Source organism: Argopecten irradians, chromosome 1 (assembly GCF_041381155.1).
Source record: "Argopecten irradians isolate NY chromosome 1, Ai_NY, whole genome shotgun sequence".
Classification (NCBI taxonomy): domain Eukaryota; kingdom Metazoa; phylum Mollusca; class Bivalvia; order Pectinida; family Pectinidae; genus Argopecten; species Argopecten irradians.
Window position 1 is genome coordinate 47012647 of NC_091134.1, and position 16615 is coordinate 47029261.

A 16615-nucleotide genomic window follows, 5' to 3' on the forward strand; every position below is an offset into this window, starting at 1 on the left:
ATTCATTCGGAATTTTCTTATTGGTACCTTACTCATAAGTCTAGAGAATCTTACCGGCAACGTAAACATGGCTGAGACTTTCTGTTTGTCCGATTTTGATGCATATGGGTTTGATATGGATCATACGCTTGCTAAATACAAGCTTGTCAATTTAATGCAGGTAAATATAGTTAAAGTATTCTATGATTGTAAATACAAGTGCCAGTCCAACTCAGATTACTGAAAGCAAATGACTAATGTCAACACGTGGGCTAAAATTTCATCAGACACTGCATACTGGATTACACTTCTTTCGTATGTTTGCATGCATGCGTCGTTCCTGCACACGTGACAACTTGTAGTAATGTAGTCAGAATATCATTAAAGCTGTAAGGACCACGAAAAAATTAAATGTGTATAATAAAAGTGTTTATGCATATATGTACAGATGTATTCATTATTGTGCTCTGTTTGGTGTCTTTGTTCACAGGCGTCTGCATCTGGTTTTGGAAAAATAAAATATCCTACCCCTACTATATGTTCATATAGTAAGGGTAGGTTATTATATTTTTATCAACCAGAAGCAGACGCCTGTGCTTTGTTAAAGGCCAAAGGGACTACTCGGTCAGGGTTCTCACTAAGTTTTTTAATAGATGGTTGAAAATTAATAATACAAATGTAGGTGGTTGGGGGTCACAGGTCCCCATGGTTGCCAATACTTATTTCTGACAAAAATAGCCGGTTGTAAACAAGGCTGTTTTTGCCGGCAACCGGCTTTTAACGAGAACCCTGTCAGTGAGGCTAATATTCTTACAATGTACATTACGACAAATTGAAATATGACATAAAAGTAATTTGAATTTAAGGCAAAGCCTCAGAAGTACTTAGCTACATGTACATGTAAAAAATGTAGATAGGGTTTAAAAGGCAATTTTGGATGACTATGAGAAATAGAACGGCAAGCTGAAGGCCTTCTAACCCTTAGTTAGGATTATAACCTCAGAACGAGATTGTTTGAATTTGTAGTCCGATCATTGATTTTTATTAAATGCAATTCTTCAAAACTCCAAATCTATATGATTGAGCAAGTGCAAAATGTATGCTATACCCATACCCGAGCTGGTGTTACATAAGTTAAACAAATGCAATAAATAGCCCTGGAAGAGTTCATAATATTGATTTTCAGACAAGATAATGGTGCTATTAAGGTAAATTCATGTACGCTACTGTAAGAGGAATTTGAGTAGTCTTGACAAAAGTTTCTTTGCTCCACTTGGATGGGCCAGGGTTCGCGGCTACCATGTGTAATGGCGAAAAGTGAGCAAGTTTGAACATTTCGCACACTGTGACTGTGCATTGGCCATTGCAAATTACAGTGATGCCAACTACTCTGACTTTCATTAGAACTGGTTTGTTTCCGATATATATGCTAATTTCAGTGCACTCTTAAACTGAATTGTCCCTTTAAAAGAAACATTACTTCAGATTGATCACTAGCATATACATTTAGTAGAGTGAGTAGAAACACAGGGACCTGGCACGAAAATTTTAACCCAACGGTGATGGTTAAAGTAAGTAAGCTACACAATGTTTAAATGGAGTTTCTACAAAGTACGGGTCATGACACCTCCAAAGGAGATTGTGGATGAACACAGTTATGGGTACTGTTTACCACCACAAGCGTAGATTTTGTGATTTTGACTTGGTTTTTGAGCTACCCATTAGAGGCGAGACGACATTTCGACTGGACAGGGAAATGTCTACCTAACATATTTTTCGTAAATTTCCTGATTCATCAAGCCATAACTTAGTCAATACTTGGCCAATTTTGTTCATCAAACACTCACTGGAAAGATAAATTATTTCTCTTTAAGGTAAGATAGGCGTCAATGGTGCATAGAGCCCATTTATTAAAATAATCCCGGTTTTAAAAAAAAATAGGTCCGTTTTTCTCGACCGCCGAGTTCATACCCTTGATACTATAATATATATATATATGTATACTTTTGGTTAAAAAATTTTGTGCCAGGTCCCTGTGAGTAGAAAAGTGAAGTAGTAGAAAAACAGTCTGCATGTTGTTTCCTCTGTGTATCTTTTTTACATATTACATATACATTACTGGTATTGGTAATTTTCATTATTAAAGTAAAAGATGCTCCACTGCCGACAGACCATAAATGATATTCATCATTTGAACAATAATTGGTGTTTAATCATGTATATATATGTCTAATTAACACAAAAAATAATATAAAATAATTTATTTCGCCTTTGGTGCATGCGCAATCAGTACTTCATTCCATATAGGATACTGTGACACAGAATTTTTTCAAGATGCAATTAATTATTTTTCATATTTTTAACTTGATGTAAATTTAGAAGCTCAAACTTTTCAATGGTGGTAACAGTGTAAAGTAAGTAACTTTTTTAACTGAAGAAAAACACTAAATCGTCTGCTCCTGTTTTTAATAGTGAAAAAATACCATTTGTCAGCGGGGGAGCATCTTTAAGTCAAGTCAGTCGCATTGTAATTTATAGATCTGTTTAAAATATATTTGAAGGACGTGAAAGTCTTTATTTCACTAATTTTTCTTTTTAATTTTAAAAATCATTGCATAAACATAGGGCTAGCATCGATCATATAGTATTTTAACAGTTCTGGACCGCCAGCTATGTAATGATAGCACTCCGTCTAGAGTTACCAGGTAAATCATAGTATCAAATGAGATAGAGGCTGTAAGTATATATTGTGTATGAACACTGGGAATGAATATTCCTAGTATTCTTAATGATTTGATTAATGTTTTATTATTATTCCAAAATCTGGATTTTGTTGTTGTACATTTTCCCAAATTCAAAGCAACTCACTGTCTCAGCCTCCATGATATTCCTCTGGCTTGCATAAATGAAAACAATTCTAAATCTGTAAAAATGAAAATATATTATTTGTTACATATTAGTTCTACATTAATTTTACTGAAATGTCTTATGTGTTTTAACCAGAGATAAGGAGAGAACTAGTATGTCTGCTAAAAGAAACAAGTTCAGCAGCTTCAGCAAAGTGTATAATTTGTAAAATGAAATAGCAAACATTGTGTGTTAATAAGTTGTTTTTCTTTTTTTACTTATGATATTACATGTATTCATGATTTAAATGTGTAATTAATTTAACACTTTATTTTCAGCTGAGCTATGAGGCAACATGTGATTGTTTGATTGCGAAATATGGCTACAATCCAAAACTGAAAGATGACATACACCTACACAAGGATTTCATGTACGTAAAATGTAGCACTAGGGAAATGACAGATGCAATGAGAAATTTACTGGCTTTAACAGTGCTAATTTGACACTAATAAAGCATTGAAAATGTTTAGCACTGCATTGAATTCTACTCAATCATTTTTTTCAAGATGGAACATATCCATTTCAGTTAGAAATTTCACTTAGAAGTTTCTTCTTTAAATATTTAGTCTATGAAATATGTACAACTGTACTGATACATGTTTTTTTTACTCTTTAGTTGTTAAAATATGTTGTTTAAATATTCTTTCAGATGCAAGGGTTTATTTCTGGATGCAGAAAGAGGGAATATCCTTAAGCTCTCACATGATGGCAAGATTCTCAGGTAGCTTAGAATGTTCTGGCTTTATTTGTTTCTGTGTTACCTCCTATTGATGGCCAGGGTCATAATAATGAAAAGATGTGCTTGGTTAAGGTGGAAAAGCCAGAGTATCCTGGGAAAATCCACTGATATATACATGTTCTTTCATTACTTGTCAATAACTGCCCCACATGGGATTCAAACTAGAAACCAAGGTAGAGGGCTAGTGGTAATATGTTAGAACACTTTAAGTACTGGGGCACATGTTAAGTCGATGCTTGAAAAAATTCCAAGATATAACTACCATACAATATTTTGTCTGATGTAATGGGAGTGATATTATAGTAAAATAATGTAGAAACATTTTTAAGATTTTTTTTTTTAATTTTGACTCAGTTTTGGATACAACTTTTTTGACAAGGAAGTATACTTTTAAAGGGTTATAGGCGCTGGTCGTATACCCTTCACTTATCGATGAGCACCAGCCGGTAATTTTGGCAATCACTGATTGCACTAGAATTTATCTGTAGGAAAAAATACTTTTGCTTTTATTGTAGAGCAAGTCATGGCACACGGATGATGTCGGAAGAAGAGATGGTGTCGGTGTATGGACAGGATCTCCATTGGGAACACTTCCATGAAGCCAAGAGAGATGTGAAATGTACAGGAGGTCTGTACAAAATGTTCGTGGTTAATCTGATTTCTAATTTATTTTTCTGTCTTTCGGTAGACTCAGAGGCACTTGTCTATCTTTATCAAAGCTTTGATTTGTTCTATATAGCTTTGTATTTATCATTTCAATCAATACTGTTTCATACAAAGAAGGTACAGTAAATATGTTTATATGTACTAGGTAATTATAAACAAAGGTTGTCTGTCTGCTAATTGTGCTAAAATTGTAGAAATTCCTTAACTGACAAAGATGGAGTGCCCTGGAGATTTATTTTATGATATTACGATATCAATCCAAGAAAAGTACAAAATATTAAAGTAAATCAACCAATTTTTAGAGTGGTCACCAGTTTGTGGTCACTGTACCTTGGTTATGTATACTGTTAATCAAGGGAGATAACCTGTTCCATGTTAGGATCATCATTGGTTACCCACGTTATCAACCTTATAAACAGAGCGTAATGTGGTTTCCAAGGGTGTATTTAGGACAGACAATGTATTGTTATATTACTCCACAATCCAGTAAATTTAGAATTGCTGAATAATAACATCTGATTCAGCAGCTTTATAAACAAAAGGTTTAGATATATTTAGAAGTAGGGGTTACTAAAGGAGAGGATACGGTGTTATGTTATGTATTTATGTTGTTTCAGCTGATATTAAAAGTTATTTTTGTTTCCTTTATAAACAGCTGGGTTTAAGTTCCGATTCTTTGAGAATTATTTTGATATACCTGGAGCAGTGATCTGTGCCCATATAGTTGACACACTAGATGAGGAGGTACGTATAATAAATCTGTAATTAATCTCTATTTTCTTTATTATATGTGAGGCCAGACACTGAATAGATGTAGTCTTTATTTTTCTGAAACATGAACTGTTATTATTAAATGGTTGATTTGTTTGTGATAACCAGTATGTTGAATGATTTGCTAGTTGGTATGTTTTTCAACTTTTAAATTCAACCAATCTTATTCACTTGCTAGTATGGTCAATGGATTACATAATTCATATCGTGCTAACCTTCATAAAATGATATTGTTTCCTTTCAACATTAAAATGATATTAAAAAATATATATTTACAAATCTTGTACTGATACTTGCTTCATTTATTAAGTCTAGAACCATTGAAAGTTGCCCTTTTTTAACTGTTTAAAAATGTTTGTGCTTTAGTGTTTACCTGATTATTTTGTTGCTTTAAGGCAGGCAAACCTTTAGAGAAGTACAGTTTTTGGGAAGATGTTGTTGGTGCTTTTACTACAAACTTCATACCAAGTGCTTTCAATGGTAATTCAGTCATATACGGTACACATGACCTGAATATAGAAATTTATTTTATTTGTTTTCTTTTTCAGGACAAACGTTTTTGTTTTTCAATACAGTAGTAAAACATTTCATGGAAAATGAAATTCCTGAATGAACTGATGAAAAAACTCTGATATTTAAACATATACATATAAAAACTCTTTACATATAAAAAGTTTACACATACCCTAGCATTACAAGAAGATTCATTAGCTAGTGAAACGATAACCGTCATATTATAAAATACCTATTTTTCTTCATGTGTATAATAGCTTCTATCATGATTGGTCAATTAGAGTGAAGTTTTAACAGTGAGACTTTTTAAACAGGTAAATGATTTTTTTGCTCTCTTTTCAGATAATACTGGTTGGTTTTACCCAAAATTAAAATCAGAAACCAAGCACTATTTTCAGGAGTGTAGCCAGGGAGTAAGACAATGGCTGAAAGATCTCCATCAGAAAAACAAAATTGTGTTTTTGATGACATCTTCTGGATTCCATTTTGCAAGTTTGGTCATGGAGCAAATACTTGGGTAATTATGTGTTATTTACTAAAATAACCATGATTTAATCACCATTCACAGGCCATTGGTAACTAGCCATGCACCTTTTCAGACAAATGATTTTGATGAGTCTGTGTCTATACTCTTTACTTTTTTGGTCATTTGACCTGAAAGGTCAAGATGACCTATAGTCATCATGCCTTAATTGTTAAGAATTAAGGGACTATAAAATCGTCGAAACAGATAAATCTATGGTTTCCGCTTGATAACTTTAGTATTTATTGTCCAATTTCAACCAAATTTGGTATATTGCTTTTATATTAATGAGATCTCAGAGTGGTTTTATACTGTTCAAAATCCATCAATATTTGCAAGAGTTATAGTGCTTGAGAACTTCACCTAATTATTAACAATATTTTCAACTTTAAATAACTTTTTTTGATATGCTGTGCAGGTGACACACCCACTACCGTGGAATTCTTGTTGGTTAATTATGTTCATGCAATTTTTGTTTGTTTTGTTATTAAGTTGGTTTTTTTCTTTCAGGGAAAAATGGCAGTCTTATTTTGATCTCTGTCTTTTTAATGCAAGAAAGCCTGCATTCTTTGTAAACAAAACCTCATTTTTGAATATAGGTAAGATTAAACCTTAAAATAAAGGTAAGATAAAACCTTAAAATATGTTAAGATAAAAGAAAAGTAAGTGTAATGTATATCAAAAGTATATACAAAATGTTACCATGTTTTATGTAAAAGGGTTAAAACATTGTATAGCAAAGTGTAACCATCCCCACAAAATATCCTTTATAAGTGCTTTCCAACCCATCAATATAAATGAGTCGATGTAACATTAATTTTGTTATGAATACTTTCCTTGTTTCAGAGGAAGGTGAAGAGGGTAAACCAACAAAGACAATCAAAAGGAATGGTTGTTTTTCTCAGGGTAACTTGGATGACCTCACAACATTTATATCTACAGAGACTGGTAAAGAACAACCTAAGGTAGCTATTCCTAAAATATGTTTTATTATATTAAGGCTATGCCAAGCCAGATACATGTAGTATGCTAAGGATCATCAAGTCCTCTATCCATATATAGAGGACCAGTGCATGAGGATCTAGATGCCTCTCGTCTAGAAAACTCATCATCCAGATAGAACTGTCTGGAAAAGGATTTGATTATTAATTAAGTAAAGAGAACATAGTAGTCTGGAAAATTTACAACCAAATAGTTTTGGCTGAGGAATTTACAACCGAATAGTTTAGGCTGAGGAATTTACAACCAAATAGTTTAGGCTGAGGAATTTACAACCGAATAGTTTAGGCTGAGGAATTTACAACCGAATAGTTTAGGCTGAGGAACTTACAACCAAATAGTTAAGGCTGAGGACGCAAGTGTTTAGATTATTGAGGTTCTGTTGTACATCTGTATTTATAAACATATCGCACTATCCTTACCTTTGCCAGGTTGTGTACTTCGGAGACAGCCTTTGTTCCGACAGCTTCCCTGCGAGGACGTACGCGGGCTGGAGTGTGGTCCTGGTGTTGGAGGAGATGGAGGCGGAAGGATACCACCTGACGGATCACGACCTGGACTGTGACGACCAACAACCAGCCAGTAAACTACGACGGAAACAGGTACAGGGCTATCTAGGTTATCTGACTCTCAGCATTCCATGAACAATAACATACAGCATGGTGGAGACTTCACTAAGATTGATTGTATGTGTAACATGGACCTTATGTGCTAGGTATAGAAATTGACATGGTTGAAATTTGATTCCTTCCTTCCACTAATTAAAACTTATTACAAGAAAAACTCATCACTATTTAATTAATTTAGCAAACAATATCACTCACTGCATGTTCAGTAAATTTATCCTTAAGTACTTTTTGTATTTTACGTTCATTTTGTTTTGTCGTTTGTGATGTAGGATCACACTGCACTACACTGTACATGAAAAACTTCAGAAAGAAAATATTGTATTTCTTTTAATATATCAATGTATATAAAATGTGTTATGTGTGAGCTTGAAGTTTTATATTGTAGGTCAACATAGAAATTGATCCAGTAGAAGAATCATTCCTATTGTCAAAAATGTGGGGTTCGTTTTTTTACCACAAGTCTGAGGATATAAAGCATGACCGCAGTATGAACACATTCTGGGGTAGACTAGTGAGCCAATACAATGCTATAGCTATACCAATCATGGAATACATTGCAGGTAACTTTGCTTTATATGATATTACCAGCTTACAAAAGATATATATGTATAAAGTGTGTGTAGGTATTTGTGACCTATTTACCCTTAGTTAAACTTTGATCTGTTCATAATCATAGAACTAGAAGAAATCAATTGTGTGTTCAGGTGTGAAGGAGTTACATATTACCTTTACTAAAAGTGAATCATAGAAAAGATCTTAGATTGAATCTATCACCAGTCAATTTCATCTAGATCACAGTAGCCAAATGTTAATATATCTAAGTCTGATTATTCTACTAATAGCACTAATTTAAGATATCTAACATATGATCATTAATCTGCCTCTATGACATAAGGTTGGTTAAGGTGTCACACATTATCTACCACTATCCCTCATCTGCCCCTGAAACTTAAAAACCTATATTGGAAAGATGTCAGATTACTTGTTGGTTATTGGTTATTCTCATGGCACTCTTTCTTTTGTCACTCAAATCAAGTACAACCTTAAATGAAGAACATCAAACAAAGTCAAAAGTTGATTCCTGTTTTCTTTACATAAAAACAAACTGTCAAAAGTTGGTCTATGTTTTCTTTATATAAAAAACTGATGACTTTTATTGTTTTCTATTTGTAGGTATGCCTATTGACCACGTCTACACAAGGTTTGGTACAGATGTTGGGAGTACGTCTGGGTTCCACCCAGCTAAACCAAAGCCACTGATACCAAACAAACCAACAAGTTCTTCCTCCTAGCCAGTCCATCTAGGGAAATAATGGATACGTTGTGTGCCAGTTGATATTACATCTCTTCAATTTTGTCTATAGTTTTAACAATGTTCAATATATATACATAATAAAGGGAGATAATTTGATAAGGATAATGATATAGTTAAATAGTTCAATTAATAATATTCATTAATATAGGTAAACTATTTCCATCTATTTCAAGTAATTTCATATAATATAAATATGTTTTACATTTCACCCCTCTAATTTCATAATGAACTGTTCCAGCTTTAGAGTAAGACATTATTTTGGTGTACCATACAAGTTTTTAGGGATATAGGAGTTCAGTTCCTGTTCTATAGGGCATATTTCATGAGTTACCAGACTTAAATGGAATTGTTTGATTTCTATATATATTATATATATATTAGTGTCTTTATACAGTTTTTATTGCTTTGAGCCAACATATGAAACATCTAAAAGAGAAATCAAAATTATTGAATTTTTTTTTATAAAATTGGGTACTCAATCATTCAAACTATCTCAATCATCTAGAAGATATTATGTATTTTGATGAAAACTATATTTGACATGACTTCATGTGGAATCTAAACTTGATTGGTTTGGTGGCACATTAGAAATCTAGTTTCTAGTTTCAGATAAAACTTGGTGCTATAAGTGACAAATGCATATATAACTTTATAGATTATAAAAATGTCATTTTTGTATATATAATGGTTACATGTTTGCCACAAGTATTGTGTATCTTATACAAATAATATGTTTGAAATCCAAGTTTTGTATTGTAATTGTGACAGTGTAAAATGTAACATTTAGTAGAGCTTTTTCTTTGAAAGTCAGTTCCTAAGGAATTTTAAATCATAGGAACAATTACTTTATTTTGTGTAGATTTGATCTTGTAGAGGTTACTCGGATGCAAAAACACAATCATTCAACCTCATACGGGAGTTTCAAGATACCAAAATGACATGGGTAAAGTATGATTTACTGTCAATTAGTCTCACATACTGGTGATAGTGATGTTATAAAATCACATCAAAATTTTATCCATGTAATATTGGTATCTCCAAACTGTTGTATTGTGTTATTTGATAAGTACATTATTGTAATAAGAAACAAATTAACTATCAATATCCTGTTTTTAAATGCTTTATATTATACTTATTTTGATCACATGATATAGATTTGTGAATAATGGTTGTGTGATTCAGCAAAAGCTTCTCACCTGAAGGTCAGGTATTAGAGGTACATGTAGGTGATTACATGGCCTCATGATACTGAGTATACGTAGGTATATTTTCTTTTTGTGCTCCATCATTTAAGCCTAAGCATCTCCTTTCAATAAAATTGATCTTTGTTTTAAAATGACCTGAAATACAAACAGGCCTTGCCATGAACAATATTTCATCAGATGTAGGTGAGATTAATTTTGAAAATTTAAATTATATCTCAATCCATTTCTATAACAAAAGTGTGTACAACATATCACATGCTTTTGAATTTCTAAATGACCATATACATTATAAATGTAACTTCGTAAAAACATATTGTTTGAGACATATTTCATAATAATATTTCTTCAGGTACTATTTAATTAAAGGGACAATTCAGTCTAAGAGAACATTAAAATTTGTACATATACCGGAAAAACCAGTTCTAATGAAAATTAGATCAGTCGGTTTTACTGTAATATGCCTGAAAAGCCCATGGTTGTGACATGTGTGAAGATGTTCAGACTCGCTCGCTGTCCGCCATTACACATTGTGGTCGAACTTCTTGTATGTCGAACCCTGTCCCTTGCTCGTAGAGGAATGCAACTTTTGTCTAGAACTGCTCAAATCGCTCTGACAGTAGTGTGTTTACCTTATTAGGTGAATTGTCTTGCCTAAAAATCATTTTATCACCTTCTCAGTGGTTATGTAGTTTATTTGTTTAACGTGCGTGACTTTGGCTTGGGTATGGGTACAGCGTCCATATTGTACTTGCTTAATCGTATTGATCAACGATATTAATTAAAATACTTAACAATGTCGTGGAATTTGTCAATATTTTATGTTATATGTTTCATAAGAAATGTAGAACAATACATTTATGCCATATTTTGCTTTTAGTTATGTAAAAGAATTAGCCTGAGTGAATTGTCCCTTTAATGTATTGTTATGTTTCTGATTTAAAAAAAAATTGAAACCAGTTAATTTATCAATATGTGTGTGTATTATATTAATATGCATTACGGTAAGTTTACTGCCACTTGTAAGCATGACATGCTTTCATTTTATTGTTACAATATCTATATACTGCCACCAATTTGTTAGTGAAAACGTAAGTCTCATTTTGTTCAAGATACATATTCCATTTTTGCATATTACAGAGTTATCTATCCTTGCAGGTATGTATTGATTGATATAAAGTATAATGTCATGATTAAAAAAAAAAAGATGTAAGTTTGGAACAAGAACAAATGATTACTTATTGCTAAGTAGCAGAAATGACTACAATTACAGCAAAAGTAGTACTCAGGTAGATCTCTTTTTAACAGATTATTTAAATTCTATTAAAATTCTATTAATATTGTTAGACCATCTTTGATTCTATTCCTGTTCAATGTTGTTTTTCCAGAAATCTGTTTTTGATCATATTTTTTAATTGGGACTTTTCCATGTGGCATTTGATTACTTTTGTTCAGTGTTTAATATGTCTTTTAACCTTATAAAAAACCTTTAAATTACTTATTGTATGGTTATATTTATAACTTGATTTTTTTACACAAGATTTAGGTCATATATAGGACATGTGCTATGTCCCATTCACTCTCAGTGTAACACGGTCCTCAATATTAATGATTACTACATAGACTATGTAGTGAGGGAAGGGTTGCTGGTTTAAATCCTGATATTGTTGATTGTCTTAGATGAAGTAATTTACTTGTTGTTGTTGTAGATTCAGCTGTAAACAAGTACCTGATGACATTTTAAGAAATATCAAATGTCGTTATCGACTGTTGTTCTGCAATGCCAGCTCCATTTATATGATCTCGGGTGTTGTTACATCTAGTATCCTATTTCATAGGTGGATAATATTCATAGTACATCTCAAATGAAAAAGTGAGTCATTATACACTTCAATGATGGTTCTTTGATTTGGAATCAGTCTACTGCCATTTGTATAATATTAAGAAAATTAAATCAATATGCTTCTTTTTTCAGTAATGATTTCTGATCAAGTCGTTATTTTGTATGGATAATTGAATATTAAATTTGATCCAACCAAAGATTAAGCTTTGCATCTTCTGTTTTAATATCTTTTCTTTGATATTCTTTGAAATTGCAAGGAATTCAGGTCAAATATTCAAAATCTTGATTACAAGGATACAAAAATGAAACCTGCTCTAGCGAAGAACTGCATACATGTACTAGAGACAATAGAGGGATCGATCTATCTTCATGGCACCCACTATTGAATGATCTATAGATCAGGGAGAAATGATATATGGTCCTTTTCTCTCATTCTACTTTTCTGACATTGATTTCTGGTTGGTCCCCAAATGAATATGCATAACTATGGACCTACTCTATTATCTTTCTGGTGACGCGGTAATAAATTTCTGTTGTCAAAATCAAAGATGACTGCCTGTCACCCAAATTGCGTTCTCATTCTCAGCAAAATGGAATATGCACATCAACAACTAGGGACCAATTAAGGGAAGCCTAAATTTGGAATTGAAGAAAAGATCGAGGAACAGTTAAAAAATAGATTTTTACAGATGGATGGACCACAAATGAAAGGCATTTTGAACAGCAAGGTTAATTATTTGTTCATACTCAATGATAGCTTTTGACATTAATGGTCTTTTTACAAACAGATAACTCAAATAGGTACATGTTTCAATCACTTGTATGCCATTTATTTTACAAACAGTTCAGTGTTTTAACACTCGCATACATAACCTACATCACACACATGTTCATCCAAACTATCACAACCATTATAATACCTACACACACCTGACAGATACCATCTTCATTATTGCCAGATTCCATCTTTTCAATACCAGTTGTGTAAAGATCACATTTAAGGATATATATATATATGTATCTCCTTCATCTGTGTTAAAAGTTATATCCCTTTAATTATGTGTTATAATTATCTCCCCCTAATATCTCTCTCAAAAAAAAAATCGATTTATAAATAGCAAATAAAGTTTTTTTTAAGTATTAAAGCTCATGTCTCTAATGAAATTCAGCTAAATTGATTGCTAAATTTAAAATGATCTCTCTTGTGCACTAAAATACATTTTCATTGAATTTGATTATAAATGCCTGTTATATTCCATCAAGATGGTCCCTAGCTTACACTTGTACATAAGCTAATGAAACGAATGATGGGGTTAGATGAAATAAGAATCTAAGAACAAAATTTGGAAGCTTGTAATATGTTGCATTCAAAAAGCTCATAAATGTAGACCAAATGTTGTGAAATATTTCAACTAAGTACATTTAAGTACAGTAAAAGCTTGTATAGTAATAAACATTACTAAAATTCAAGTAAATCGTATTTATCACGATGTAAATATTATGGATATGTCATCAAACAATAGTTCAATAAAAATATTACTTGTAAGCTATTAATCTATTTATCAAATAAATAACCACAAATGTCTCTTTATAATAATCTTCCATCTGATTATCTTCTCACAGGCATATATACTGTGTTCATAATCATTAAGTTTCACTGAAAATAAATAAATACTTCATATTTAACTGTCAGATAGTTCTATCATAGGATATTATTGTTTTATGTCACATTTTATCTGTGACATAATTGTACCTAAGTGGCATTAAAGGACTGCATTGTACATTTATCATAAAATGTACATAGTAAAACATTTTTTGTCAGATCCAAAACTATGGGCCAGGAATGTGCAAGAAAAGTTGCAGGGAATGTACATGTGGAACTACACTTCAAATTCAAATAAAAAATGCACCTTTTAAATGAAATAATTGGACAATGCTCCATCTTATTCTTGCTAGTACCACTTTCACAACCCCCGATATTTTGCATAGATAACAAGAAAGCTACATATTGCATTATGATTATGACTGTTTAAGAAATGAAGTACAATGTATTGGCCATAAGAGCAATGTTGTATGTTTCAACATTAGGCACAATAGAATTTATCATCAATGACATATTCTTTTTTACACAAACAGTTATACACTTATTCACATCTCTTTCTTCTACAAACAAAAAAAGGTTAGATTGGCCCTCAAAAATAATTGACACCTTTTGGACGATATATCAAAAACATAAAAGCCCATTTCCCTGTTTGCCTTTCGCCACTGTGTAACACAACAAGTTCCAAAGTTAATCAAGGTTTTCTATCAAAAGAGAAGTGCTCTTACAGGCTGTAAGTGCCAAGAAAACCTCTAATTTATAGACAAACCAAACATGTTACAGCAGCATTCAGTTAATTTTACCCCACACTTGAGGTATTTTCTTTATCACAGAGACTGGTGTATATCCATGGAAGGCAGAGAGATGTACACATCTATAGCAGATAACATGTTTTCTTGCAATCTCAACAGCTAGATCACAGGAACTGAGCTTTGAAAATTATTCATGATTTAACAAAGATCATGGCAGAGTTTATATTTTAGCATTTTTGTATACACCTAAATGTTTTTAAGTATAACAATACAATATCAGTTTTATCATAAGCTCAATGAATATGGTTGACAATCAATAAAATGCAATTTGATTATCATAAATATCTGGGAATTGTCTAATTTTTATTTTAGTTAGACAGTACTTAGAAAGATACTTACTAATTATAAATTATACATAATTTAGTAAAAATGATATGTTAATCCTTTCTATGAAATTTGCATTTTAAATACTAATTCACAGAATTTCAAAAAAATTCAGGATTGACAAAATACATGCAAAACAATGTCATGAAACAAATAGTTGTGTAATTTTACATTAGACAAATAGCTTGGAAGGGTCAGCACTGAAGCCATGTTTAGGCTTAGACCCAGCTGATGCTTGTTTAAATCATTAATTGATGATTTTTACAAAATAGTATTTTTTAATATACTAGTTAAGCACCAACTTAGTCATCATTTGCTTCAGACAATTCTACCACTACACTTAACAATTAATCATGGTGTTCTATTCTCATAAATGATATGATAAAAAAAGAAATAAAATTATAAATTACAGTGATCAAGATTTTTAACAAGTGTTCTAAATAAAACCATTTCAGTAAATAAAGAACAAGAAAAAAAGCGAGCTATTTTTACATTCTAATATTTTAATTAATTTTTCTCTACTCTCTATAACTTTCAGGTTTAATTCAACCAAATTTAAATCTATCAACTATATTTACAATAAATATTTTACTCTCTTTATTTCAACAAAATCAATTATAATACATAATATTCAATTTCTCTTTTGAAAATGCAGAGTTATCTTTGCTTTCAGTGTTCATTAAAAAGTCCTGGTAACACCCCAAGTTTGCATGATACAACTATGTCTTTATGTCTTTATCATACATAATTATAAAGTCACTCCAATTTACAAACAATATTATAGGAAAACAAAATGACAAAAATATGCTGAACAGGGAATGAGAGGTTTTTATCTTTAAATAATAAATTATATAATACTTTGTGGGTCTGTCACATGCTTGTATATAATCAATGTTTTAAAGAAATGTAACAAAACAGAAACAGCTGATGCTGATCAAATGAAATTCAGATTTAAGTACCGTATATACATATGTACACAACAGAATGAATCCATATGATATATTATTTATAGACTTTAAAACAAACAACAATTAAAATTAAGTATGGAATGTATAAAGTACTGAACACGTTTTTATGACAGAGTGCTTGTTTCACTCATATTGCTTGTGATTTAAACACACATCTAAATGGAATCATGACATTTGGTATAAAACAAAAATATTGATGGCAATTTTGGCTGATACTGCAACATGAAGACCAAAGTTATTACATTTATATGATTAAATACTTAAACTTCATCTAAATATGGCTGGTCTCCTAGATTCATCATGGACATCAATGATGATAATAACGACCTAAAATCAAAACTGTGTCCATGACCACAGAGATTCTTGTTATTCACAAATACATTAGGGTGAATAAATTCAGGATAGTTTGCTTTGTTAGCATTTTACAGTAAGTCACACATTACAGAAAACATAAGTAACAAAAATCTTACACAATACAATTACACAATTTAAAATGTTCTACCACATCATATTTCCTTGTCATTAAGGATTTTTAACAATAATTTCAAAAGGGATTACATTTATATTGTATATGTGAACTGATGCCTATTAATTCTTCTCTTTTATCATGGCTCCGTTTCAACTTTCCCACGTAGTTAACAGGCGTTATTAGACTATTAATCTTGGGAGTTGACGACAGCGTCAGACTTTTAGAAAAATCCGAAGAAGCAGGCTAACATGAGGGCATGGATGATGATGAAGTAGGTCCACATCATGGTACGGATCCCCGGTCGTATCCTCATGGCGCGGTTCAGCTGGCGGCTGGAAAGGCAGAAGTATTCCCTG

At 31.8% G+C, this 16615-nt stretch overlaps 2 protein-coding genes across 5 annotated transcripts in view; one reads left to right on the forward strand and one right to left on the reverse strand.

Moving 5' to 3' along the window:
• The first annotated feature begins 8 nt into the window (after window positions 1–8).
• On the forward strand, window positions 9–12274 carry LOC138330251 (5'-nucleotidase domain-containing protein 1-like). Its single transcript, XM_069277735.1, has 12 exons — window positions 9–160; window positions 3165–3256; window positions 3536–3607; window positions 4141–4253; window positions 4947–5035; window positions 5458–5542; window positions 5918–6092; window positions 6609–6697; window positions 6945–7063; window positions 7529–7699; window positions 8112–8286; window positions 8900–12274. The coding sequence occupies exons 1-12, from the start codon at window positions 68–70 to the stop codon at window positions 9016–9018; spliced, it is 1392 nt and encodes a 463-aa protein (XP_069133836.1). The 5' UTR covers window positions 9–67; the 3' UTR covers window positions 9019–12274.
• Window positions 12275–12892: 618 nt separating this feature from the next.
• Window positions 12893–16615, reverse strand: part of LOC138330218 (golgin subfamily B member 1-like) — a 44967-nt gene continuing 41244 nt past the window's right edge. For 3 of the 4 annotated variants that reach the window (XM_069277701.1, XM_069277695.1, XM_069277677.1), the window contains one exon: window positions 12893–16612. In XM_069277701.1, coding sequence (XP_069133802.1) covers window positions 16480–16612 — 133 coding nt within the window. In that variant the 3' untranslated portion in view covers window positions 12893–16479. The remainder of the gene's footprint in view (window positions 16613–16615) is intronic. The other variant, XM_069277686.1, reaches the window with a different exon arrangement.

Bases quoted from the DNA above. Each gene is read 5' to 3' on its own strand.
- LOC138330251 (XM_069277735.1), top strand. From the start codon at position 68: ATGGCTGAGACTTTCTGTTTGTCCGATTTTGATGCATATGGGTTTGAT. The intron at 6,093-6,608 runs GTAATTATGTGT...TTTTTCTTTCAG, and splicing joins GTCATGGAGCAAATACTTGG to GGAAAAATGGCAGTCTTATT. The intron at 8,287-8,899 runs GTAACTTTGCTT...TTCTATTTGTAG, and splicing joins AATCATGGAATACATTGCAG to GTATGCCTATTGACCACGTC.